Source organism: Trichomycterus rosablanca, chromosome 18, assembly GCF_030014385.1.
Source record: "Trichomycterus rosablanca isolate fTriRos1 chromosome 18, fTriRos1.hap1, whole genome shotgun sequence".
Classification (NCBI taxonomy): domain Eukaryota; kingdom Metazoa; phylum Chordata; class Actinopteri; order Siluriformes; family Trichomycteridae; genus Trichomycterus; species Trichomycterus rosablanca.
In genome coordinates, this window is record NC_086005.1 from 6,532,903 (window position 1) to 6,558,783 (window position 25,881).

General features: G+C 40.9%; 1 protein-coding gene and 1 long non-coding RNA gene across 2 annotated transcripts in view; both read left to right on the forward strand.

Moving 5' to 3' along the window:
• The window catches only part of galt (galactose-1-phosphate uridylyltransferase), a 97,664-nt gene that overhangs the window by 16,566 nt on the left and 55,217 nt on the right, over positions 1–25,881 (forward strand). Inside the window, exon 7 of the mRNA XM_063014159.1 lies at positions 13,880–14,002. Coding sequence (XP_062870229.1) covers positions 13,880–14,002 — 123 coding nt within the window. The remainder of the gene's footprint in view (positions 1–13,879; positions 14,003–25,881) is intronic.
• LOC134332497 (uncharacterized) lies at positions 1,061–9,840 on the forward strand. Its single transcript, XR_010015256.1, has 4 exons — positions 1,061–1,089; positions 8,356–8,461; positions 9,401–9,539; positions 9,615–9,840. It is a non-coding gene; the product is annotated as an uncharacterized LOC134332497 (long non-coding RNA).

Genomic DNA, 25,881 nt, shown 5'->3' on the forward strand with positions numbered 1-25,881 from the left:
CCAACTCGTTCAACATGAATATCTGACCTTACAAATGTTGTTCTGACTAAATGGGTATAAAATCTCACAGATACAGTCCAAAACCTTGTGTAAAGACTTTTAGCCTTCCAGGAGAAATAAAGACTGTTTATATGAAGGTTCTTCAAAAAGTTTCCGCACTTTTAAAAACTCTATTCATTAGAAATTTCAAAAACAAATTACATCACTTTTCTACAGTCACCTTCCGATGCATTTTTCCCCGTGTTGTACCAATGTTTTAATGCCATCAGCAAAGAAAGGTAGAAAATCAGATGGAGCTAAATCCGGACTATAAGCATCTCTAAATCTCTCAGACACGACCAATTACTACTCCTCCCACCCTCACCCCTTCCAGCCAAAACATAAAAGTGCATAAACTTTTTGAAGATCCCTCATATCTGCAACGGATGGCAACCTCATATTAATGCTCCTGGTTTGGAACTAGATATCCAACAAGCTTACACTCCAGGTGTCAGCTTGTTTTTTGGCCATATAGTGTATCTAATATTGAAAAGTATTAGTAAAATGAATTTGCAGTAATAACTAGCAGAACATTTTGAAAATAAAAAAGTACAGCAGGGGCGTATGACCGGGGGGCAGGTTCACTGGGCCCATGGTGGGGGGGGGGGGGGGGGTTTCCACGACATTAACTCAACCCCCCACTGCACTGCCCCATCAACCCCCACCCCCCAATTGGTGCACATTACTTTATTATTATTATTATTATTATTATTATTTTTTTTTATTTTTTTTTGCACTGGGGCCCATGAGCTCCTAGTTACGCCACTGAAGTACAGAGAACGGTAATGAACCAGATGCAACATTTTTATTCAGCCTTCACATACCTGATGAACATATACCCAAACTCTAGGTATGCATTTGTTTTGAAGTGCTGAGAATCCTGGGTAAACATCTCTCTGTGCATTCACAACATGCTTCTGTGCTGTGAGCGCCGAGTCCAGTAGGAGGCGCTAGAGGACTTTTAGTGAGTTTATTCTCTCTGGCACCAGCAGCAATCTCCTTGTTTTCCTCTTTAAATATCTCTCTGTGGGAAAGCAGGCAAACGATCTCGTACGTTAAATCTCTCTTAGAATTTTAATCACTGTCATTGAGTTAAATGTATTCCGACTAAAAATGAAGCCTAATCATTTCCTAAGTTAAATTGCTAATTGTAATCCATCACTGAAAATGGCTCTGGAAATGGATTCGTCTTGCTATTTCCCTCGGTTAATTCATTTTCTTAGTACATCACATACCCCAAAGTACACTTTATGGGCAAATGGGAACACTCAATCTAATGGATTTGGGAAATACCTTGTCCTGTTCCAGCAGGACTCCCCTGTGCACAAAGCTAAAGCCATGTTTGGCAAGTTTGGTGTGGAGGAACTACAGCTCCGGCCTCAAACCCATCGAAAACCTTTGGGGTGAATTGGAATGTCAATAGCAAGCCAGGGCGTCTTATCCAACTGTAGTGCCAGACCTCACAAATGCTCTTTTGACTGAAGTGCACAGATTCACACAGATATGCTTCAAAATAATGGGTGGGTAAAAGAAGGGGGGGTTCCAAACTCTATATTAATGCCCATGATTTCAAAATAGGATGTCCAACAAGCTCATGGTCAAACACCACTTTCAGTACTGCTTGTAACAACATGGTCTGATATGTATTTGGTTCTTTGCTGCCTTTCACCAGAATTTAAACATCTCTATGGGAATTTACTTCTATTCAGGAAAAACTGAAACAGTAATACAAGTTATTTGTAGAAAAGGTAAAAATAGTAGTTAGTAAGACATAAAAAAAAATCCCTGAAGCACTAATGGTATTTGAGAAGACCTGGCTACAAGTTAACATTTAGATTCATATAAATGTGTTCACTGGGGTTGATTTCACAGCTCTTAGCAGGCCATTGGTTCTTCTCCACACCACCTGTCAACCATGTCTTTAAGGACCTCGATTTGTTCAGAGAGGCACAGTCCACACTGGAACTAGTCCCACAAGGCCAGCCACCAAGTTTCTAAAGTGAATGTTCAAACTTAAAATCAGACTTACCATTTGATTCAGTTCTCCCAGAGGTGTTTCAGTCCTTCTCAATGGGTGACATCTATGAGTTTAGCTTTGATTCCAGTGTTTCCCGGTGGAACCATTTTTTGATTAAAAATACTAATCAAATATTGAAAAATTACACAATATTCTGACTGCATTGTTTTATTTAAAAGAAGCAATTTTCATGTGATTGATGCTAAGTCACAGTTGGCTGTGCCATAGGAAGGGTCGGTCGAATAGGTTTTTTTTATTGCTGCTAGCTGATCTAGGCACCTGAACTAGAGATGTCTTATTTAAAAATGTCAGTTTGTGACTATATGTGATACTTTTGTGAGACTAGAAGGTAAAAAGAAGCTTTAACAGCCTAGTGGTTAGTGACTGCACATGAATGTTTGCACCTTTCTTCAGTCAGGGCAGGCGTCTGCACTGGTGGAGGAAGTTTCAATCACGAAATTGGACTCGACAAATTGAGAGGACAAAGGGGCAAATGCAAAATTAGATTATAATATTTGGATGTGGAAATGTTTACTACAAATACTGTAACTCTTCCAACATGTGCTCATTCCCGTTCCCCTGATCCTCCTTAGTCTACTTAACCTTCCATATTTTGTGATTGGGTTTCCCTGGCAACAGATAATCAATACATCATGATCTCTCAATGGCTCACTACACATTACCTCCCAGGCCGGCTGGCTTTAAGTCTCAACGTCAAGTCCAGATCGCTTTGGTCTCAGGCTATACCTGGCAGCCGTATACCGCTGGTTCCTGTCGCTCCTATCAATGAGCCGAGCTAAATATAGTAGACAGATCTTCCACCCTGCATGCTCTTCTGTACCGAGAGATAGCGCCTGTGTGTATTTTGGCTCTCAGTACATGAGTGGAGGTTGCTGACTCTGTCTCCATGTGCCCTCTTGCCGCTCAGTCAGATTGACTTGAGCTCGGGAGGCACGGAGCGCCTCAGGAAGAGACAGAGAATACGAAGGGGAGGCAGAGGTGGTGACAACGAGTCAGGAACAAAGGAAGAAAGATGGAAAGAGACCAAGTTTGCATCAGGATGTCTGTGCTGATATAGCTCCATCTTTATCCTGCTCTTGCTTTATCCCCCACACGTTTCTTATCATATAGAACCATGCTGCCATCTCTTTACAGTTTCATATAGTCACAGACGTTGCCCCGGGCACATCTGTCGTCTTATGCAAGTATTGGTCTTTTTTTCCTTTTGGGAAAACTTGAAAAACTTTGTTTTGGATTTTCTGGATGAACCGCTAACCTTAAAGTCACACAGTCATATTTCTTTGTATGTTACATTGATTGGAGCTCTTACAAATAAAGAAAAACACTATATGACCAAAAGTATGTGGACACCCCTAATAAATATAAAGTGTAAGTGTTTAGTCATTCTTATTGCAAATGTGTATAACAAAATTTTCTGACAACTGTTTGGACAGTTTCCTGGTCCAGCCATGACTGAGCCACTGGGCACAAGTGAGAACCATAAAAATATGGTTTGATAAGTTTGATGTAAAGGAACTCCGATGGACAGCACAGAGCCCTGACCTTAACCCTGTTGAACACTTTTTGAATGATTTGAAACACTGATTTCAAGCCAGACCTTCTAGTCCAGCATCAGTGCCTGACCGTGTCAATGTTGTTATGAATCAATGTGCACAACCTCCAACAGTGTAGTGGAGGCTGTTATCACAGCAATGGGGAGGGTGGCAACTCTAAGTTAATGCTAATCTCTTTGACATATCTGCAGCCTTCAATACAGTATGGTAGTGGATGGATTCCTACCTGTGAGGGCGTTCTTACCAGATGTCATGGAGGAAATCTGCATCCCCTTCATGCTGATTTTTAACAGGAGTCCCACATGGCTCAGTACTTGGTCCTCTTCTGTTTTTCATTAACAGCCTATTTTTTGTAAGGTTCCCATGGTTTCTCTTACTATTTTTATACTGGTGATACTCAGCTCATCCTGTCATTCCCTCATTCAGACTCCGCTCACTCACCTCACATATTAATATGTCTGGTGGTGTCTCATTAAGGATGTCAGCTCATCACCTGAAATGTAACTTTATTAAGACTGCTCTGATATATGTGTCTCCATGCCAAGACCCACTCATTTCTCTCTGTGACTCAGATCAATCCATCTGATAATGTACAAAACCTTGCCGTTGGCCAGCTGCCCTGCTCAGCTAATGTTGCTAACATGACAAGATCATGCTGGTTCCTCTAAAACATCAGAAATATTTAGCCATTTCTGTCTATGAAAGCCACTCAGATTCTTGTCCAGTCACTTGCCATTTTAAGGCTGGAATACTCCATCCTGGCAGGTGTTCCTGTGTCTACTGTACTATCAAACTCCTGCAACCAATTCAAAATGCAGCTGCCCATCGGGTTCTCAAGCAACCTATTCCCTGCCACATCACCCCACTGCTGTCCTCCCATCACTGGCTACCTGTAGTTTCCTGCATTCAATTTAAATAAACAATGCTTGCCAAAAATGGACCAGCCTTAACTTACTTTAGAGAAGTTTCAAACCCTTCTCTGTACCATGCACTCTTCAAGCCACAAGTCAAGCTCGTCTTGGTCCACCAATTAAAACTCATCAAAGACAGGTGTCAAGGCTGTTCGCTGCAATAGTTCACAGGGTGGTGGAATGAACCTCCCTGTCTGTTCGGAAGCCCCTCATTACTAAGCACTTAAATTAAATCACATGTACATACAAATCTATCTATGCTTTTAAAAATTTCTCCCTATGCTTTTGCCGTAACAAGGTTGTGCAGATTTGTGTTGCTAGACTGTTGTCTTTTTCACTACAGTAAGAAAATGTCTACTGAAGAAGCACATTTGGGAAGAGCATCGGCGAAACGCTGTAAATTTAAAGCGTATTGCTTGAAAAGCGGATGTCCAACAAGCTTTTTCAGATGTCCACATTCTTTCGTCCATAATGGGTTTTTTTCCTCTATTTTTGCAATTTCTGTGTAAAGATTAGGTCTGTGGGCAGAGCCAGAACACTATGTAGGGGTGAAAACTTCTACAGCCTGTGAGAAGATTGCTTGTGGGGAGAAAGAGCACACTATACAGTATACGGCATGAAAATTCAAGAACCTGTGAAAACTGATTGTAGGCAAACCCATCACACTATACAGAGATCCCCTTTTATTCGAAAGTTGAGCATTACTTACTAATACATAATTGGACATACCCCTTCATTTCATATGTGAATTTGTGAGAGGAAAAACAGGAGCCCAGACAGCATGTTAAAGATGAAAATGGCTTGGCGAGCAATCCAGGTATGAAGCAGACTGGGACACATGCTTAAAAGAATAAAGAAGAGAATTGGATATTTCTGGGTTTCAGGATGGTAACATGAAAGCGTTGGTAATCTTTTTAAAATATCTTGGTTTTGGTTTCTCCTCTGTTTGTTTAGGGTGTTTTTAATTGGTGGAAAACTATAAGATGGAAATCATCTCTTGCTTGCTGTGAAGTGTAGACTGGATTAAAAAAAGAGCTGGGAAAAGTCTGCTGAAATCACTTAAAAATGCATTAGGCTTAATTCCAAAATGTCCATGTGTAGATATTTGCTGGTGAGAACTATGCTTTTGAAGTGCAATATAGACTCCATGGAGAGTTGAGAGAAGAGGCTCATTTCCTCCGAGTGCAGAAAGGGACATACTGGCTGGGTCGCGAGTCAGAAAGGCGCCGAAAAAAACATTCAACTGCTGAAACGTGGAACCTGTCTGCCTCGGCCCAGGTAGAAAGTTCAGAACCGTTTGGCGGGGCATTTGTCTGATCGTTTGGGGGTAAATGCCTTGTGCTCTGCACATAAATAAACGATGGAGTGTTTGACCTGAATGTGCGGGGGCGAATCATGTCTGTCATAACTTTTTACTCACATTTTAAAGCAACGGTTCAACAAAGAATCAAATTTGCACTATTTTCCACTTAAACAAATTGTACTAAATGAGGCGAAACATGTTTGATGTTCGACGTTTCCTTGTTTAGTTTTACTCTGGAGCCAAGAAACTCATGCTGATAACAAGTGAAGTAAGTCAAGCTCACACACTCAACCCAAGTCGCACCCAGTTCTTAAATGTGAATATGGGAGAATTGCAGCAGCATTCCTTCAAGCATGGTATCAGAAAACTGAGTGCAAGATGGTCGAACCAAGGTAGAACAAGACTGTGGCCAAAATAACAGAATCATTCAAAGCATTTAGCAGGAAAAGTAGATAGAACAGGGATAGTGCAGAACTGAGAACTGATTGGCATAATATAAAAGGCTGCTCCAGCCATCTGCGACAACTCAATTTTTGGAAAGAAAAGGAACCCTAAACACCCCAATCTCACCAAATGGCGCAGCTCATGCATACTGTGGATTTACAGGTAGGGTCCGCTCTAGCATCAGGGCTGTCAAGAGCTAAGGGCAGTAAACCGGACTGGACCACGCCCGGCATCATAATTCCAGAGAAAAGCAGGTTTACCAGACAGATGATCTGGCAAATCTGTGAAAGAGAAACCAGTGCTATATAGTAAGACCTCCATCTGGAGCGAACTGACACTAACAAGGCGTAGATAACTGTCAATTTAAAAGAACCAAAACACCAGACATCTGCGTCTCCGTGCCCCATCTGCAGGCAAAAAGTGCCATTGCGAATGGGCACGACTCCAACATGGCTCACTGCCGAACTCATTGAGCAGCTGGGCCACGTTACATCAGACTTCCTACGTGTTTACTCTAAACAGTGGTTTACAAAACTGCCGTCTCATTCGGTGTAATAAAATATAGATTTATTACAGAGGGAATAAATATGAGGTGATATTTTTCATCGCCTGCCAAAATGGCTTTTAGGTTCACTTCATATAAATGTATGAGGTTGTATATAAACATTTAAAAGAAAAGGGAAGACTGGATATATGATTGACATTCTCTGGGCAAACTTACGCTGATTGCTTTTTAGATGGAAAGTCAATCTGTGGCACCTAGTCTGCTCCGAAGTGAGCAAGAATTAAATAGGATGGTGCGTGCAGCAAGAAAAACTGTCAATCATCTAAACCGTCAGCAGGAAAAATGTAAAACATGTACGAGCCTGTTTTCCCATCCTCACCTGCAGGCAAAAATTGAAAAAAAAAATAGCATACCATCACAGTTTGTCCATCTCCGATGCCATTAATGCCAGGTCCGATTTAATGACAGGCCAGACAAGACTTCCTGAGATTCCTTTTTTGGTGTATTTTTGATAAACTGCTGTGTGCTGGATTTAAATCTGACATGGTCTCCAGGGCATAGAGACGAAAAGTCTGCAGTTAGCTCCTCATGCCTTTTTTTTCTACACTTCGCCCTCCCCATCCCTTCCGAACCCTCGTTCCAGATGCCTCCTTTATCACTGCTGACATTCAAATCAGTGGCTGGAATACTGAGGAGCTGGCCATGGCACCACTGCGTCGTCCTGCCTTTCAATCTCGGACAGCCAGGCTGGTTCTGCGCGGCCGAGATTAGCCTTAAAAAATAGATCAAGATGGGAAAGATTGGGAGAGCTACGTTTTAGCCACAATAGGACTGTCTTTAATTTGTTCCCAGATAATTCATTTAATGGGGACATTGTTATTTTTTTATTTATTTTCTTTTGTACTTGGACTTAATGTTTAATGCATGAGCTCAGCGTAAATGGGTACCTGGGTGAACTTTGTCAACCACAGAGAGACTTGTGCTGTCAGTGGCTACGCATAATTAAAGCAACTTGTGTTTTAAAGGCGACAGTGTGATTGCAGTGGGAAGACACTTTAACTATTTAATTCTTTTCACGTTTTTTAATTAGGGGCAGTGGTAGCTCAGTTGGTTCAAGTGCCACCACCACCAAAAGCCTTTTTTGACCCACGTGGAACAGAAAGCATTCTAATTTGTGAACTTAATTTTCGGCACATATTCACCAAAATTAAATTGGTTCCAACCCAGGAATGTTTGTTCCAGGCAGAAACCACTGTTGTGTAACAACAGTACAAATGCTCAACCAGCTTGTTACTACTGTTTGTGCACTGTCCAGCGCCCTTTGTTAATGACGCATTCTTGGTTTCAACAAAAACTGGTGCAAATGTGGGCCAGTTCTCTAAACAGCACCAAGGTTCCAAGAAGCCTGAATGGAACCAGTTCGAGATCCAGAGTTTTTTGGTCAGAAAAGGCTACATGATGCCACTGTTGGACCCATGAGCACTGTTGAGCCCTGACAATGTCACATGCTATCTGTTGATGTAAGCTGGGAAATAGTTCTGTGAATGTCTGTTTGATTGCAGTGATAGGGAACATGTTGCTGTCTTCATTATCAATCATATGATGCAAACCAATCTCAGGCTTCTGCATGCTTGTGTATGGACAGGAGCACATAGCGCCTCCAGCAAAGTAAGACAATTCTCTTACTTTGTATACTGCACAAGCTGTAAAGAAATCTGGCTTTACGTATCTTGAAAAAACCTGTGCCAAGTCTTTTGTCCTGAATTTCTTGCTATAATGGGATGATGAGATTTAGTTATTGGGTTAGTAGGCATTGGCAAAGTCTAAACTGAGGTTTGAAGAAAATTCTAACTACTAGCCAACCACAGCTAATCTTGTATAGTCTCTGAAAACAGAGACTTAAAAAAAAAAAAAATCATTCCATCCGTGATTTATGTTCTGGAACGGCTTTGCCTCAGACTGTGGTAATCCTTCTGAAGTTCATCTGCTTTTAATGTATTTATTGGCCACTTGCTAAGCTGGCCTGTAGAAATCACACGCTAAAAAATGAGGTGATTTGAGACGTGACCCTCTAGTAATGAGTCGTCTACTTTCCGTAATTCATTTTAAGGAATTCACAGAAGTTTTGGCACTTGGCCTCAAAAAGCAGCATAAATATGGACAAGTGCTGTATGGTTCCAGATGTATTGCATTTTATATATATATATATATATATATATATATACAGTGTATATATATATATATATACATATGTATATATATATATTTATGTTGTAAGTAATATTTGCTGAGTAAATGTTTGGTGGGTAACTAAATTAACCCTAAATGAATAATTAATTGCAGATGTTTTTTGTTGTTCTGTTATTTTTTTATTATCACCATGTCATCCCTGGTGACAGGATGTCTGATTTGTTACTGTTTGGAATAAGTTCCATAGCATAAATAATAGTGCTATCTTTAAAAAAATAAACATATAGACTTTATTAATTGTGTTATTTGTGTCTCTGTTGATAGCATGTTTAGATAAACCTTTGTGGATACTTGCTAAAATAAAAAAGAAGACTATTTGTGCCCACTTTTTTTCTCTGAATTTTCTCGCTAATCTAGTCGTATCCAATTACCCTGACTGCGTTACGCTTCACCTCTACTGATACAACCCTCCACTGCTGACTAAAGAGCCTAGCAACTGACACACGCCCCCTCCGACACGTGTGCAGTACCGACTGCCTCTTTTCACCTGCACCAGGTGAGTTTATATGCAGATCAGCCTTGTGCACAGAGAGCCACACCCTGATCAGCATTATTCTCCAACTCTGCGCAGGTGCCATCAATCAGCCAGCAGAGGTCATAATTGCATCAGTTATGAGGATCCCTGGTCCGGCTCATCCCACCCTGAACAACAGCCAATCGTTGTTCATGTGGCCACCAAGCCTAGCCGGATGACAGAGCTGATTTGTGCCCACTTTTATTGCACTCTACATAGAATAAATGTAGCTTACTTAATGGTAAATGAAGTGAGATTGGAGATACAGCCACAGACAGTAGTGTGATTCTAAATTATTTCAAATAAATACATTTCAGAAGTAGCACTGGTGGTTATACAATAATTGTCACAGTCCCACTGGCTTAAGTTGATGCACTTGTCTGTTTTTATGACTGAAAAATCGTTGTGAATGAGTATTACCACTATAAAAGGATTCTGGTTCTCCTGAGTACTCACAGTCAGTAGGGTATATGCAACACCACTGAGACATTCGTAGTATGGATTGACTGTGTGACTCTTGATGCAACATGGATGCAATATTAAATCTGAATCTACTTTGCAGAATCTGTTTTTAAAAGGAATGTAACTTATTAAAACAAACTGCACACTGTTTTATTAATCAAGAGAAAAAAATAGGGTTGCTAGGCAATTAAATATGAGAATAGTTTAGGCTGCATACTTTAAGACACTGTATACGTAACCCTAGTCCTCCATTTGGTTTTACTCTTTAGCTTGGTCACATGATACTTAATACTTATAACAGTGGCATCTTACATGTACAGGGTTAAATTCCTTTGGGCAGACTGTAATTTGTGCCGTCAAAGAGCCGCTACGACATGGAAATGTCATAATCAAGCAGCGGCGCGCATGGCTCAACCATCATTTTAAGATGGCAGAACCAGTCAAACACAGACGCTTCAATAGTCTGTACATTTAGAAGCTCTGAATGTGACTAAAAGAGCGAGCCGGAGTGGTTCCGACTGTAACTGAAACCTACACGTCTCTCAGGAATGGTGATTAGCGTGTATAGAAAGGGGGGGGAAAGAGTTCTGCACGGCTGTTGCTTTAAATTAGATTAAGTAAAGATTGGACCTGCCAGCTTTTATTACATTTTATGTCATTATCCAGACCTGCAATGTCTTTTAGTTGCATCACTTGCACCCCTGCACTTAAAAACAGTCATCGAACTCAGTAACTTTTTGGATGGAGGCAGATATTTACCACAGAGCTAAATTCACAAAGACTTGTCAGAAAGGAAGTAAATCATTCAACTCATAATTGTAACAATGTTTGACTTGGGTTCTTTTAGACTTCCAGGTAAGTAAGTAAAAATATGGTTAACCTTTATTCCACAAAATAAAAAAAAGGAAATCAGAGAGTTATGTATGACTATGTTCTTACAAAATAGCCTTTGATTTGTGAATTGTTATAATCAGCGTCTTTCTAAACGTATGCTCAGAATAGCATGATGGTTTAAATCCACCATGGTCCAGGATGCAGTTTAAAATTTGCTCACAGTAGATTTTTGAGTGTAAAACACTGTGCACAAATTTGCATTATTTTCACTGGAATCCACAGGAATGCAATTCCTTGAATGTTGACCTGCAAATTAGCATCTTAACCAGTAGTTAAGTAACTGCTCATTTGTGTTGACCTCTCAACTGGCTGTGCTTTACGTTGCTCCAAAATTCTTAAATATGGCTGTGTATTAGCTGAGCTTTAATACATTACTCAGCCTGACAGTAATATTTATTTATTTATTTATTTGTTTGTTTATTTATTTGTTTATTGGGATTTTAACGTCATGTTTTACACACTTTGGTTACATTCATGACAGGACAGGTAGTTACTGGTTACACAGTCATTCATCAGTTCTAGTCTTTTAATGTCAAACACAGTCATGGACAATTTTGTATCTCCAATTGTATCTCAACCTCACTTGCACGTCTTTGGACTGTGGGAGAAAACCGGAGCTCCCTGAGCAAACCCATGCAGACATGGGGAGAACATGCAAACTCCACACAGAAAGAACCCGGACTGCTCCAACTGGGAATCAAACCCAGGACCTTATTGCTCAACAGTGCTACCCACTGAGTGATCGTGCCGCCCCTGCCTGACAGTAATAAAAATATAAAGGAATAAGTAGTCAAACCAACTACAAAATAATTAAAAAAACCTACAAGTATGAGGACTGTTACTGTTTGTAAAATCCAAACCATCCAAAACCCATCGTTTAAGGCTACATACAAAGCTGAGGTGAGGCACTGCTTTAGCTGGTATTTACTATACAGTGCACCCAAAATGCTAACCTTATCCAATTAAATGCCTTTACACATCGCCCCTGAAGCCGAGATGGTCAAGGACCTTCCTCAAGGCATTTAAATCCACAACCTTTTGATTGACAAGAAATAATTAAGAAATAGCAGACAATTTAGCAAGCTGTGTGGTGTTTGGGACACATCAGGTCTTGGCTGCTCTGTGTGTACTTTAATCCAGCAAGGAAAATGACATGCATTCTTTGATTTGCTCTTACTTTTAAAGAGGTCAGGTTCTTTTATTATACAGTTATTTTAGCTTTTTCTACTACTCCCTCTAGGCTTAGACTAAGAGACAGGTTGAAATGTAAACAATATACCTGGGAGCTACATTATTTTTTGTTAAGGGTAAATCATGTAGCCTCAGTGAATCAGTTCTAAATTATCTGTAGAATTTTCTCCTGACGAGTTTAATGCACAAGGGTTTATCATCAGTATAAGGAGTCATATTTTTCCTGTCTTTAATGTCTCCTTGTTATGCTGCAGTCATTCAGCTATCCTGGAAACCAGATGGCCAGTTTATTACGGTGCTTAAATTCTAATGAATATATCCTTGTGGCGGACAGCCTCATTTGAAGCTGTGATAGTTGGAAGCGTTGGCTCATTTTAGTTGAAAATAGATTAAACAGAAAACATTTACAAGCATTATCCACTCCAAATGTGGCTCTGAAGGAAACTGGGCAGCCTTTCTGACAGTCTGTTAAGTGAGACCAGTACTATTAAGTGGAATTAACAGTTTATTGAGGTTTAAACCTCATTTCTAATGAGTGAGTCCCGAGTGCTTAATCGTGGCAGGTGCTTTGCTTGTTCACCTTGAGCTCGTTTGACATCCTGTTTATAAATCCTGTGCATTAATTTGGAGGTCAGACGCTAATGTTGGACCAAAACGTCCAGCCTTCAATCAACAAAACAGTTCATATACAATATGTTCAGTGGGGTTGCGGTCAGGGCTCTTGTGCGGGCCACTGGAGTCATGTTTTGCATTGTGTCTGTTAGACTTTAAGCCTATCCAGGTAAAAGAGAAGGTCTGGCTAACAATCAAGGTTTTAATTCATTCTTTCACTCTATGTAGGTCTTTATTTATTTCTATATTATTTACTTTATACACCTGTATGTATAACAGTTTTTTCCTGTATTGTATGTACCTTGATCAGCTTTTGGTAACTAGCTGCAAGCTTCTGACGCACCTCTGGCTTAATCTTTGGAAGAAATTAACCGAATTTACTGGTTTTCTGCCACTGGTTTGCTCCACATGTGTTTTGGAAAATAATTAAATGAAACATTGGCCATGATAGCAACCTGTACTTAACTTTTCAAGCTGTTAGATTGGGTGCCACACAGTGACAGGTGTGCTGGGGACCTGGGTTTGATCCTTGCCATGTTGGCAAAAGGTTTATCATGTTATTACCATGCCTGCTTGCATTTTCTATACATAACAAAAACATTTCAAATATGAATGATGGTGGAAGTGTGTGTGTGTGTGTGTGTGTGTGTGTGTTGACCTGTTGTGGATTGGCTGGACAAGGATGTGGTGGGTACAAAATGAAAAGTTTGAGAAGTATAAACCATAGGCTACAGTTATTCAGTACTTCATTACTTAGGATACCATATAAAACCAGTTTTGGTAATTTAAAGCTAGGCATAAATCATTGTCTGTTAATAAACTCTGCTATTTTATTTTTTTTATCTGCACTAGTAATGGAAAAGCTGCCATCTCGAAAAGTTTTAATTCAATCTGACTTTTATTGAATACAACTTGGACTTCCTTTGCTCCGCACTGTCTTCTTTCTCCTTTTGCAAATGTATGTAAAAGGCTTTGCCATCGCTGCAGTTATCTTTTCTGACAGGCGAGCAGAGTAAGCATATCATTATTTGTTATTGTGGGAAACCACAGCTTCCAGTTTTTCGTCTGTGCTAAATTCAAGATCCTGTCTATGTGGTAAAGGTTCTAGATCAATAAAGCTAACCACACTGCCTCTAGGTGATGTTCCTTCTGTCATTCCTCAGGTCTGGGCTAGCAGCTTCCTGCCTAATGAACCCGCTCTGGCTGAACGCTGTCAGAGAGACTATCAGCAGAAGTTTGGGGAGCCCATGCTGCTTCAGTATGCTCGTATGGAGGCCCAAGCACAGGTAACAACCAGCACCAGACATGAAAATGAATCTTCTCACTGTAATCTAGTAATCTGCTTACTCACATAAATCCAGTAGAAAAACTGTATGTGTGCAGGGAAAGGTACGCTCTCAGTGGAAAAATTGATTTTTGTACCTTTGCCCATAACTTTGGCAAGTGTTCATCAATTTTCAAATTTCTTTCACTGAACATGACAGCAAGGTCATTTTACTTACTTAAAATATTGGTTACCATGACAACATTTGTGTTTCCACTCAACATCAGCAGACGACAGTATCACAAGATAAAATGTTTTTACCACTGAGGACAGAATGTTAATGTAGAACTTGTATCTGCTTAAAGGTTCTTAACTCTATGAGATTACTTACTGAATATCAGGGAGAAACAGGGTAAAAAAGAGGAATTAAACAACTGCTGCATAAGATCTGTGAAACCGGTAGCTACGAAGGATGAAAGCAAAGATGCCCTTATTTATGACAGCATAGCATGTGTGCAAGATCTTACTTACCTCAAGGGGTTGTGGTCAGGGCTCTGTGCAGTCCACTGGATTTCCATCACACCAAACGTATCAAACCAAAGTCATGCTGAAACAGGAAGGAACCTTATCCACACTGTTGCCACAGAGTGAGTAGTGAGTAGCGCTGTTGCGTCACAGCAAGAAGAGCCTGGGTTCGATTCCCTGGCCAGACGGCTGGGGTCCTTTCCATTTCCATTCCAGTTTGCATGTTCTCCCAGCATCTGTGTGGGTTTCCTCCAAGTGCTGCAGTTTTCTTTCCACAAGCCCAAATACATACAGTAGTTAGGCAAATTGTAGATACCTACAAAGTTGCCATGAATGTCGGTAGCTGTAGTCTAGCGCTTAAGGTACTGGATCAGAGGCGCCCAGGTGGCGCAGCGGGATAAGCCGAGATTCTGAACTCCACGGTTCATAACTTGGTGTCGGCTGGGCACCATATAGCGGGTATAATTAGCAGTGCCTGCAGCAAACACTGATTGGCTGCCGTGTCTGCTAGGGGGCAGGATGAACGGACCATGTGGGTGGGGTCTTCAAACGCTGTGTAAGGACCCTGGTTAGCAGATAGAGGCACCTATGCAGAGTGCATGGGCGAAAAGAAGGGGTCCGCTAGGACTGCGCATGTGTCGGAGGAGGCGTGAGCAGCAACATACCCTCTTCGAATGCAATCAGGGATCCCCCAGCTGCGGAAGACAGATTGACTATGCTAAATCGGGACAAAATGGGAGAAAATGCATAAATAGATGGAAAAAAAGGTACTGGATCAGTAATCAAAAGGTTGCTGGTTCAAGCCCTACCACTGCCCTATCACTATTGGGCCCTTGAGCAAGGCCCTCAATCCTTAATTGCTCAGACAGTATACTGTCACAGTTACTGTAAGTCGCTTTGGATAAAAGCGTCTGCTAAATGCCGAAAATGTAAATGTGGGTGTGTGTCTGCCCTGTGGGGCTGGCGACCTGCTTTGGGTGTTTATCCACCGTGACCCTGGTGGATAAAGAGGTAGTAAATCAGACAATAAATGTTTTTATACATGTGTGTAAAATGTGGTGTCCACATGTTTTGGGCGTGTACTGTTTTTGTATGTGTTTGTGTGGTTGGTTAAAAAATTTATCAAATGATTTGAGCTCTTCTCATGAGTCATTGAGCTGTCAGAAATGATTGGTTAATACAATCCCAGATTCTGTTTGTATTCACCATCTGCTATAAGCGGTGGTAGTTTATTGTTTGCTTTGCTATCTCATTATTTGCATTGCAGTCCACAAGGCACCGGGAGGTATTAGCATATAGCTGAGAGGCTGATGTGTTGTTGGTAAAGTCTCTAATAGTCTCACCTGGAGCTTTATCCTCATAATACACTTCTGGGTTTGCTGAGTGGTTGCAGGATCAGCGGAAAGGAGGCTAAATCTGCTTCCCTCGCCACATTGCACAATCTGTTATTTGAGCATGAAAATCGACTGTAAAAACAATAATTAGCGTAATGTTGGAGGAATTACTCATAGCCCGATCGGAAAAAAAGAAAGAAATATAAGACAACCATACTTCATCAGGATGCAAAAGGCAGGTTGAATGTGTTGGTACGCGCTGTGTGAAGTAATGGCTTACAAATTAGTGGCTTGTCTGGTGCTTTTCAAACGAGAATAATACAGTTTCAGTCAAGCTACAGCTACCGGCTGTTAGAGCTTTTTTCTCATTTTCCACCAAATGACTGGAATTTCTTCCACTCTAGACATTTCCAATTCCCTATTGCATTTTCTAACACTTACACCCTGCTGTGCTGGCCGAGGAGAGCCAGACTGAGAGACACTATTTCCTAAGTGAATTATTTTCTATTAATGCTGATGCCTTAACCAGACGCTGATGTCGAATGTTGCAGTGGCAAATGGAACCCCATTCAACCTTTCCTCCTTGTGTCTGTTGGACCCGCGGCCAGGTCAGTAGCATAGCTAAGATTTGAATGTGAAAGCTCAAGCTCTGCAGTGGTAAGATAGCATGATGTATGGATGCTTGCTTACTTTAATGATCCTGAAGAAAACTTTAGACCGCCGCACCACCTGAGGAACCGTAGACCAAATTTGATGTAATTACAGCATTCAATCCAGCTGGCAAGCATCCCACATATTAGTGCAGAATCTGATAATCCATGTTATCCCAGCATGATTTCCCAATAATACAAAGAGCACCGTGTGATGTTACTGATTGCTTGGCTTCCTCTGTCTTCAAGTGCCCTTCAAAATCCTCCATGGTGTTTAGATCAGGTGACTGTGGAGGAAAGCATGAGACTGTCAGCACTCTCTGGTCTTATTTGGTCTTTAGGTGGTTGCAAAGGTTTGAGATTTGTAGTGAAAAATCCAACCCTCCCTGTATATGCGTATAAAGTTCCAGCTATAAATATTGACACCCCTGTAAAATTAAGCTGGCTGTAAATCATTCTTAATTGCCTATGCATTTTATTTTAGAATGAAAAGCTTAATCAGGGCCTTTAAAATGTTATCATTAAATAAATACTTTACTTAATTATAGAAGAACCACAATTGTTGCACCTTGACTCAACAAGTGTCTTCTGTCTAGACCTTGCCACAATTTGATCACAAACAGTTCTATGAACTTCATGGCTTGGTTTTTGTCCTGACAATGGAGTATAAATGATGGGGGCGGAATGGTGGCTCGGTGGGTAGCACTGTCGCCTCACAGCAAGAAGGTCCTGGGTTTGATCCCCAGGTAGAGCTTTCTGAGTCCTTTCTGTATAGGATGGCGCAGTGGCTTGGCGGGTAGCACTGTCACCTCACAGCAAGAAGGTCCTGGGTTCGATTCCCAGGTAAAACGGTCCGGGTTCTTTCCGTGTGGAGTTTGCAGGTTCTTCCCGTGTCTGCGTGGGTTTCCTCCTGAAGCACAGTCCAAAGACATGCAAGTAAGGTAAATTGGAGATACAAAATTGCCAATGACTGTGTTTCACCTTAAAAACTCTGACTTTGAGTAACGTTAAAAGCCTAATAAAATTAATAAAATAAAAATAAATGATTGGCCCTTATAGACCCAGGTGTGTGCCTTCCTGAACTGTCCATTCAAATGGCAGCAGGCGGACTCCAGTTGAGTTTTGAGGTGAGACACATCTCAGGGATAAAAGCAATCAAGATGCACCTAACCTCAGTTCGGAGTGCCCCACAAAAGGGTCTGAATACTTTTGTGAATAACAAATTTCAGTTTTTGATTTTTCTTCATCACGGGCGATTAAATGGATCCATTTAAAACCCACAGCATAAAGTGTGCAGAAACATATGAGGTCTGAATACTTTTTGTATCCACTGTATGTGGTTAAAGATGAGCATGAACAGTTCCGGAAGACTTTGAATGAATATCTGAGTGCCCGTGGGTACCCACAAGAAACACAGAAACATGAAACTGCACAGTGTGATCACGTAAATCATACTGGAAATCTCTCTGTGTAAGAATACTAATACTAAGCGGCTGCGCTACACTCAGCATTTCTGTGACATCTTGGAGAGGAGTCCAATATTATGGGATGATTAACAACAACGTCCTGCAGCTTTCATTTCTTTTATGTGCCGCTCTAGCTCCCTCCAGTCTCTCACTTCAACTCTCATCACATGAATATTGAAGCTTTGTGTCCATTTTGTATTCCTTCCGATGCTTGTCACAGTTGGAGCTCGTTCAAGCATCGTGTCTTCGCTTTTGGCCCCGTTCACACTTAGTGATTTCTGATTCGATATTCGGCTCATTTGCATTTTTCTGCTTAGAAATGCTAGTGGTTGTTTATTCATGATTCAAATGAAATGGTCCATATATGCTTGATTAACATCTCGTTCCAAAATCATGAGCATTAATGTGACATGGCATCCCTGCACTTTCTCCACTTTTTGAGATGAGCCACTCGATTTTGGAAAAGGATTATAGGCAGCTACAAGAGGTTAGACACTGCAGCAGTCAATTGCAAAACATTCACCCAGTCCCATGTAGGAGTAATTTATGACAGCCAATCAACCTGAATGTTGTTTAGAGAAAAGGACAACATGCCTGCATACAGTGACTAAAGGTTTTATAAAGCTTAATTTCTTTACAGAGGAAAGACCATTCCCCAAACTGTTGGGTCAAACAGCACATCTAAAACTAGGAGTCCCAAACCAAATTGTCAAAATAACCCAGACCATTATTCTTCCCTCACCAAACTTTACAAATAGGACTATGCTTTTAAATATGTGTTCAAATAACGTTAGCTCACCAGCAGGTTTGAATCTCAAAAGTGCTATTAGTGGGCAGGGCATCTACACAGACATGTTCTACCTTGGGGGTGGGGGGGCAGTTGGTAGAAGCCCTTCCATGGATTGGCACCCTGTCCAGGGTATTGTCAAGGTTGCGTCCCGTGTTTCCCAGTGGAACCTGACTTGCCTCGACCCTGTCCAGGAAAAAGTGGTTGATAAAAATGAAATAAAATGTAATTGAGCTATGCTGTCAGACAGGTAGTTCCAGATTCATCTTTGCAGTGTTATACATTTACATTTTCATTATACATCACTCAAGCTGATGCTTGGCTTTACACATCTTGACCTCCCAGTGCACATTGCTTCCAGGCAGGTCAGAATTTTGTATGTTGCAAATGGAAAAAGATTATTCTGTTTTAAGTTTGTGTGGCCTGTTGAGGCTGTTCTTCTGCCAATGTGTGTCTATGGAGAAAATGTAAACGTGTGCTTGATTTTAGGTTAGATCTGTTGACAATGGGTAAAAAAATTTGTGAAATCAACAATAAACATTTTCCACATAGTTTTGTCTACTTGGCTTGAAGCTAGTACCAACTATTCTACTAAATTCATATAAAGTATACTAAAGAATCCATGATCTAATAACTGGATATATAACCAGGTTATATTACATTATTGGCTTAAGCCTAAGAAAATGACTGCACTTGTTTATATCATTACATATTAAGTCAGCTCCGAGGATCGTAATACAGTGTCCAGCGCTGGACTGATGGTTTTAATTTTAGTTTGATGTTAGGCTCCATGTTGGAGGAAAAACATGCTTTAGTACAAAGGACTAAAAAATAGAGGTAACTTATCTTGTGCACTCCCTACGATTTTCATGCACCCAGGAGTTGCTTTTTATTACTGAGATGCTACGGCTGACTGCGACTCAGTTTAATCTGTCCTGTGTGGGCAGCAGGAGGTCAGGGGAAAATGTGCTGACCAGCTGGAAGTGTCTTTGTAGCCATGCTTCACCTAGGAACTCTATTAAAAAATATACACCGATCAACCATAACATTAAAACCACCTACACACATTGTCCATTTTATCAGCTCCACTTAACATATAGAAGCACTTTGTTAGCCTGCTTTCACCCTGTTCTATAATGGTCAGGACTCTCCCAGGACCACCACAGAGCAGGTATTATTTAGGTGGTTGATCATTCTCAGCACTGCAGTGACACTGACATGGTGGTGGTGTGTTAGTGTGTGTTGTGCTGGTGTGAGTGGATAAGACAGCAGCGCTGCTGGAGTTTTTAAACACCTCACTGTACCTGCTGGACTGAGAATAGTCCACCAACCAAAAATATCCAGCCAACAGCACCCCATGGGCAGTGTCCTGTGACCACTGATGAAGGTCTAGAAGATGGCCAACTCAAGCAGCAGCAATAGATGAGCGATCGTCTCTGACTTTACATCTACAAGGTGGACCATCTTAGTAGGAGTGTCTAATAGAGTGGACAGTGAGTGGACACTGTATTTAGAAAATCCAGCAGCGCTACTGTGTCTGATCCACTCATGTCAGTGTCACTGCAGGGCTGAGAATCATCCACCACCTAAATAATACCTGTTCTGTAGTGGTCATGTGGAGGTCCTGACCATTGAAGAACAGGGTGAAAGCTGGCTAAAAAAGTATGTAGAGAAACAGATGGACTACAGTCAGTAATTGTAGAACTACAAAGTGCTTCTATGGTAAGTGGAGCTGATAAAATGGACAGTGAGTGTAGAAACAAGGAGGTGGTTTTAATGTTATGGCTGATCAGTGTATATATACACACATCGAGAGAGAGACAGAAAGAGAAAAGCCAAACCATCAGGACCCTACAACCACGATTGTAGGTTCTCATAGTTTACATGTTGACTGCTGCAGAAATGGGCTGTATAAAGACCTGAGTGACTTTGATAAGGACTTAATTATTATGACCAAACCACTGGGTTGAATTATTTCCATAACAGCAAGGGGTGTTCACTGGCAGTCATGGTAAGTCCCCACTGACATTGGTCCAAGGAGGGACAAGCCACGAAGAGCCAATGGGTTATTGGGCTGCCAAGAATCATGTGTGCATGATTTACCCACCCGAAAACATGGCACCAGGATGCATTGTAGACGAACTATGGATGATGGATGGATGTCCATACTCTTTGTGGTGAGTGTGCCTGATTATCCTGATTAATCGTCAGTGTCTAGTTTATACTCTCACATTGTGGTGACCTTTTACTTCTGACACAGTCTGCTGTTTCTGATTTGGCTCGAATATGCGCTTTTACACTGCGACTAGATCAGCCTGTCATTGCCGACCATCTGTCGATCTACAGCTCTGGGTCTGTCCCACCACTCATATTACATAAAAAAGACAAGTAGCTGTTGGTTATCATGCTCTGAGAAGTACTGGTTTGCTTTTTGCTTATGGAGAGGTGTCTACATACTTTTGGTCATGTGGTATATTTATCTTGAACTTTTATCTCCTGAGCTGTGTGACAGTGCAGTCTGCATCAGCTGAACAGTTTAAGTTGTTCAAAGTATGCTAAAGTACGCCTGCACACTAATGCTGAGATCTGGGGATATGGAGGTTCGAATCTCAGCGGTGCTGTCAGCCAGTCGGGCATCTGCACAGTATACTCTTAGTGCCATTCCCAAGCCTGGATAAAAATAGGAGGGCTGCGTCAGGAAGGGCATCTGGTGTAAAAACTGTGCCAAGTGTGGTATGCCGACCAAATCTGCTGTGGTGGCACTTAAACACAGGAGCTACCAAAAAAAGTTGATTATTTCTGTGACCCCATGATGCTTACCCATAAAACCACCATTTGTGGTGCACTAATTAAAAATGTTACTTGATACATCAGTGTGCAATTTGGGACGCCCACTTCAATTCACACTCTCCTCTAGTCACGGCTCTTTTCTTTGGCCACAACTTGGCTCTTCTGGTTTGGCCCAAGTGTGTTCTTTTACACTGGGAGTAGATCTGCCTGTCATCACTGACCATCTGTGAACCTACCAAAGGAATTTGGATATTTCCTACCTGATGCAGCCAAAAATAATATTAATAAAACTACTTCCTAAAGTAGTTTGACATGGTCTGAGGATAACCAGCGTTTACTTTTCCTTCGCTTTTTTGGTCTGTAAACTTTGGCAGTCACTTTTAAACTTCTTTCAGCTCGATCTAACTACAACCATGACTACCAGAATGAATTGCAGCAGCAGCATAATTGCTTTTTGGCTAGACTTTAAGCCCAAATTGAGAAGAAGAACCTCCAAGCAAGGCTGTTGTGTGTTTGTTTTCTTTGCTGCTTCACTGCTGTGAATGGCTGGCCAAGTACCAAACCATATTTGACAGGGCATGGTGAGTGGTGACGGCTGAAAGGCTGGGTCATGCTGTGCCTGTGCCACCTTCAGAATGGGAAACACATCAATCTGTCATTTTTGTTAAAAGAAGGGTGGCCAAAAACGCAAGCTGGCACTCCTTCCATCTTCCTCGGCCCACCCCTTTCCCTTTTAACATTTTTCTATTTAATTTTTAAAAAATAATAATCGTACTATATCTTCACATTGTTTAGTAAAATTGTTGTCCTCCTGTAAAAACTAGCAGCACTTGTTTTGTCCATCATCTTGGATCTGCTGAATTAAGCATGCACTGTAGCATTAAATGATCAGGCCTGATTTCCCACGTGTTCATAAAAATGATATTTCCCTTATTTTACAGCCATTATTTGAGGTCTATTGCATTTGTCGTCCTGTGATGGTGCGTAAAGACCAAACAGATTGTGTTTTGCCAGCATGCTCGAGGACGTGGTGAGATGTGCGAGGCTTGACAGGACCTCTTTGTTGCAGCTTCTCCAGAGCAGCCTGTGGTTAAGTGCCGTATTGAGGGGCATGACACTAGAGCCGGGGTGAGGAAAGTGAGGTTGGAATCTATGGTTTTTGAACTGAAGCCAATTTCTTAGTGCCCTGAGATGCAATTCATTTTTCTGTTGTGCTAAATGAGCTTGCAATGAGCTGAAGAGAGTCTAGGGTTAGTTTCCAATACTGAAACGGTACTGGTAGAATTACTTTGATCTAGATACAGATAAAAGACAATGGCAGGTAGTAAACAACCCCATTTTCAACTCAGTTTACCTGCTAGCTTGGTCGACACAGATGTACTATATGGGCAAATGTGTGTGGACACCCTTCCTAATTACTGATAACAGGTTCATTTTTACAAACCGCTTTATCTTGCCAGGTCCAGTTTTATCGTAAACACTGGACGCAAGGCAGGAACACCCTGGACAGAGTGCCGGTCAATAACTCCAGGCATGGCCAATCATGTCTGTGTAGATGTCTGGCCGGTTGATAGCCTTCTCTAAGGAATGTAACTTGGAGCCATGTCTAAGCAATTTCAGCCTAAGGTTATTATGCCTGCACAGAGACAGGGAATAATGGAGATCAATGTGTGACTCTCCATACACAATGATGATCTCTGTGGGAACTCCTAGCGGAGTTGGTATACGTCCAATAGCAGGCATTTGGGAGGTCCAGCAGTCTCCCAGCAGTTGCCACTAGACTGGTCAGACTCTCTGCACATACAGTTGACTAAGCGAGATGGTCAGATGTTGGGTGATCTTTTTTTTGCTGCAACAGTGACATCTACTGCCTGGTCAAGGCTCCAGCCCAAACAGTCATGGAATACAGGGAGCACAACATGATCTTTTTGCGTTTTGAAACTCTCTGTAAGACGTCGCCACCGGCGGTAATTGGCGTGTGTCACCTGTGTAGGAAAGGGTGCCTGGCTACAGCACTCTTAGGCCAGTGTGGGTGTTGTGCGTGCAGAAAAGGTTGCTAGGGCAATGAGGAACTGTAAAACTGTTCTGCCAAGCACTGACCTTTCATAATAATGGGCGATAATGCTTTAATATTACTCTAGTGTTTTTAACATTACTGAAAACTGCAGCATTGTTTGGTTTAACTATGTATTGTAGACACTGAATATGGTCAAAATAACAGTAAAACCCTCTAGACTTGACACAGGATGAACGTCCACATACTTTTGGCTGTATGGTGTGTCTCCATCTGTGCACGGCTTAAAGGCTAAATGCAGCGAGGAAGGAAAAGCTCATTCGCTTGCAGTGAAGAAGATGAAGGAAATCCTCTGCATACTAAAGCAGAGTTCAAGGTTAAAGACGCTGTTTATGTATGGCGCTCACAGAGTCTGCCATTAGTGTTGACAAGCTTGCCTAAACGTATGAGCCTGTATGATCAGCCCTTCCCTGATTGCTGCGTATGTGCCTGCATTGTGTAACAAATCTCTTTCAGATTCTTTTCCTTCTGATAAACCTATCAAACACGACTCCACTCAGCATACAAGAGCTCATTTCAAAAGTATCAGCAGATTTTTGCAGCCTTATGAATGGTTACGGTCAAGTCAAAAGTCTGCGGACACTTTACTAGGTGCGTCTATCTGATACGCACTTTCATTGATTATTTAAAAAAATAAACCTACCATACAGATGACCTTTGTGGGTATACAATTACTGACTGTAGTCCCTTTGTAACTCTGTACACTTAATCTTTTACCTATAATCTATTTATCAGTCAAGAGGAACCCCTAATATGTTCTAATATGAGTGTATCAGGTGCAGCAGTGTTGTTGTTGCAAACAAGCTGTATTAATATGGACACAATTGTTCTGCAGATATCGTCAGTATTAAGAATCTAATATGGAATTATGAAACCATGCAAATGCAACAACATTATTAAACGTAATTTTTCCTATTTAAAGCTAGCACACAGAGAAGGCGCAGTATATTATATAATAAAAGAAAGCTCTAGAATCGGTACAAAGATTGCATGAACCAGCACACTATAGGTGCAGAAAGTTTCACAAGAGATCAGAGATGTGCCTGTGGATGAGGTGCAAACATTATATAATCAAGGAAAGTTCTAGAAACTTTAAAAAGAGTGCCTTTTAGCAGAGTCTACACAATATTTGAAGCAAGTAAGAAAGTTCTAGAACCTAAGTGCTATTGGTTAAAGCCAGTAAATTATATATGAGAGTTATATGTTTTTACTTATTAGTCAAGGGGGAAAACTAGTATTGTGCTTTTCTATGTATTATCTTTGACATATTTTGGCAATCCACCAATAAGAAAAGCGAATGCTTTTCTCATACTCAAATTCTCACAGTTTAGCTACTTTGTATAGATTGACTTATTTTTACAGCTTAGGTTGTCATGCAAAGAAAGAAAGAAATGATCTCACTGAGGTTTGATGCAAGGAAATAGACATATATTCACTGTAAAAAACAGTGCAAACAATTTTAAACATAGAAATTGTTTTTAGAAATTTGACGTTGCCAGATCATGTGCTTAAAGAGAATTTAAGTTCTCAGTGGCCTACATTTCAGTGTTACTTGGCAAAACGGCCTCTTCAAGGGTTTATTACATTATACGTCACTTTCTAGTGAATCATTTATTAACTTGCTTCATTCTTTTATAAGCTGAAGCTCTGGCTAACTGATGTATATGATCTGGCTCTATTTACCTCTATTTACTTTGTGCAATTATGATATTGCACAGCTTTATCTTCGTGTCAGATATGCCGTGCGAGTGCCGAGCTGAACGAGGACGACACTTTTAGTATCTAACCAGATTGATTATGATCCATTAGCGAGATGCCGGCGCGCTTGCCATGTGTCTTCAAAAGATGTCGGGAGAATATTAAGTCAGTGGTGAGGTAACGGATCATGGCAGGAGTTTACAGCCACAAGCTTGTTAACTTTGCTGTTTTGTCTTTTACTTGGGTGTTTTTTTTTTCAGATTGCATGCATGATGTTGGGATAATTGAAACATTATGTTTTATGGAAATTACGGCATGGGGATCATATAGAGATCATGCAGAGAGGAACAGGTGCAGTGGTTAAGTTTTTAGAGAGATGAAGAATCATTATGTGTCACCTTAGGGGTCTGATGAATGTGTTTTTAATAGATGCCAGAAGATACACTATACTGTAGTTTTGTTATTATTATTATTATTGTTATTATTACATTGTTTATTATTGTTGTCATTATTATTATTTGTTATTATTATTTTTGTTGTTATTCTTCTTATTATTAAAATTATTATTCTTATTATT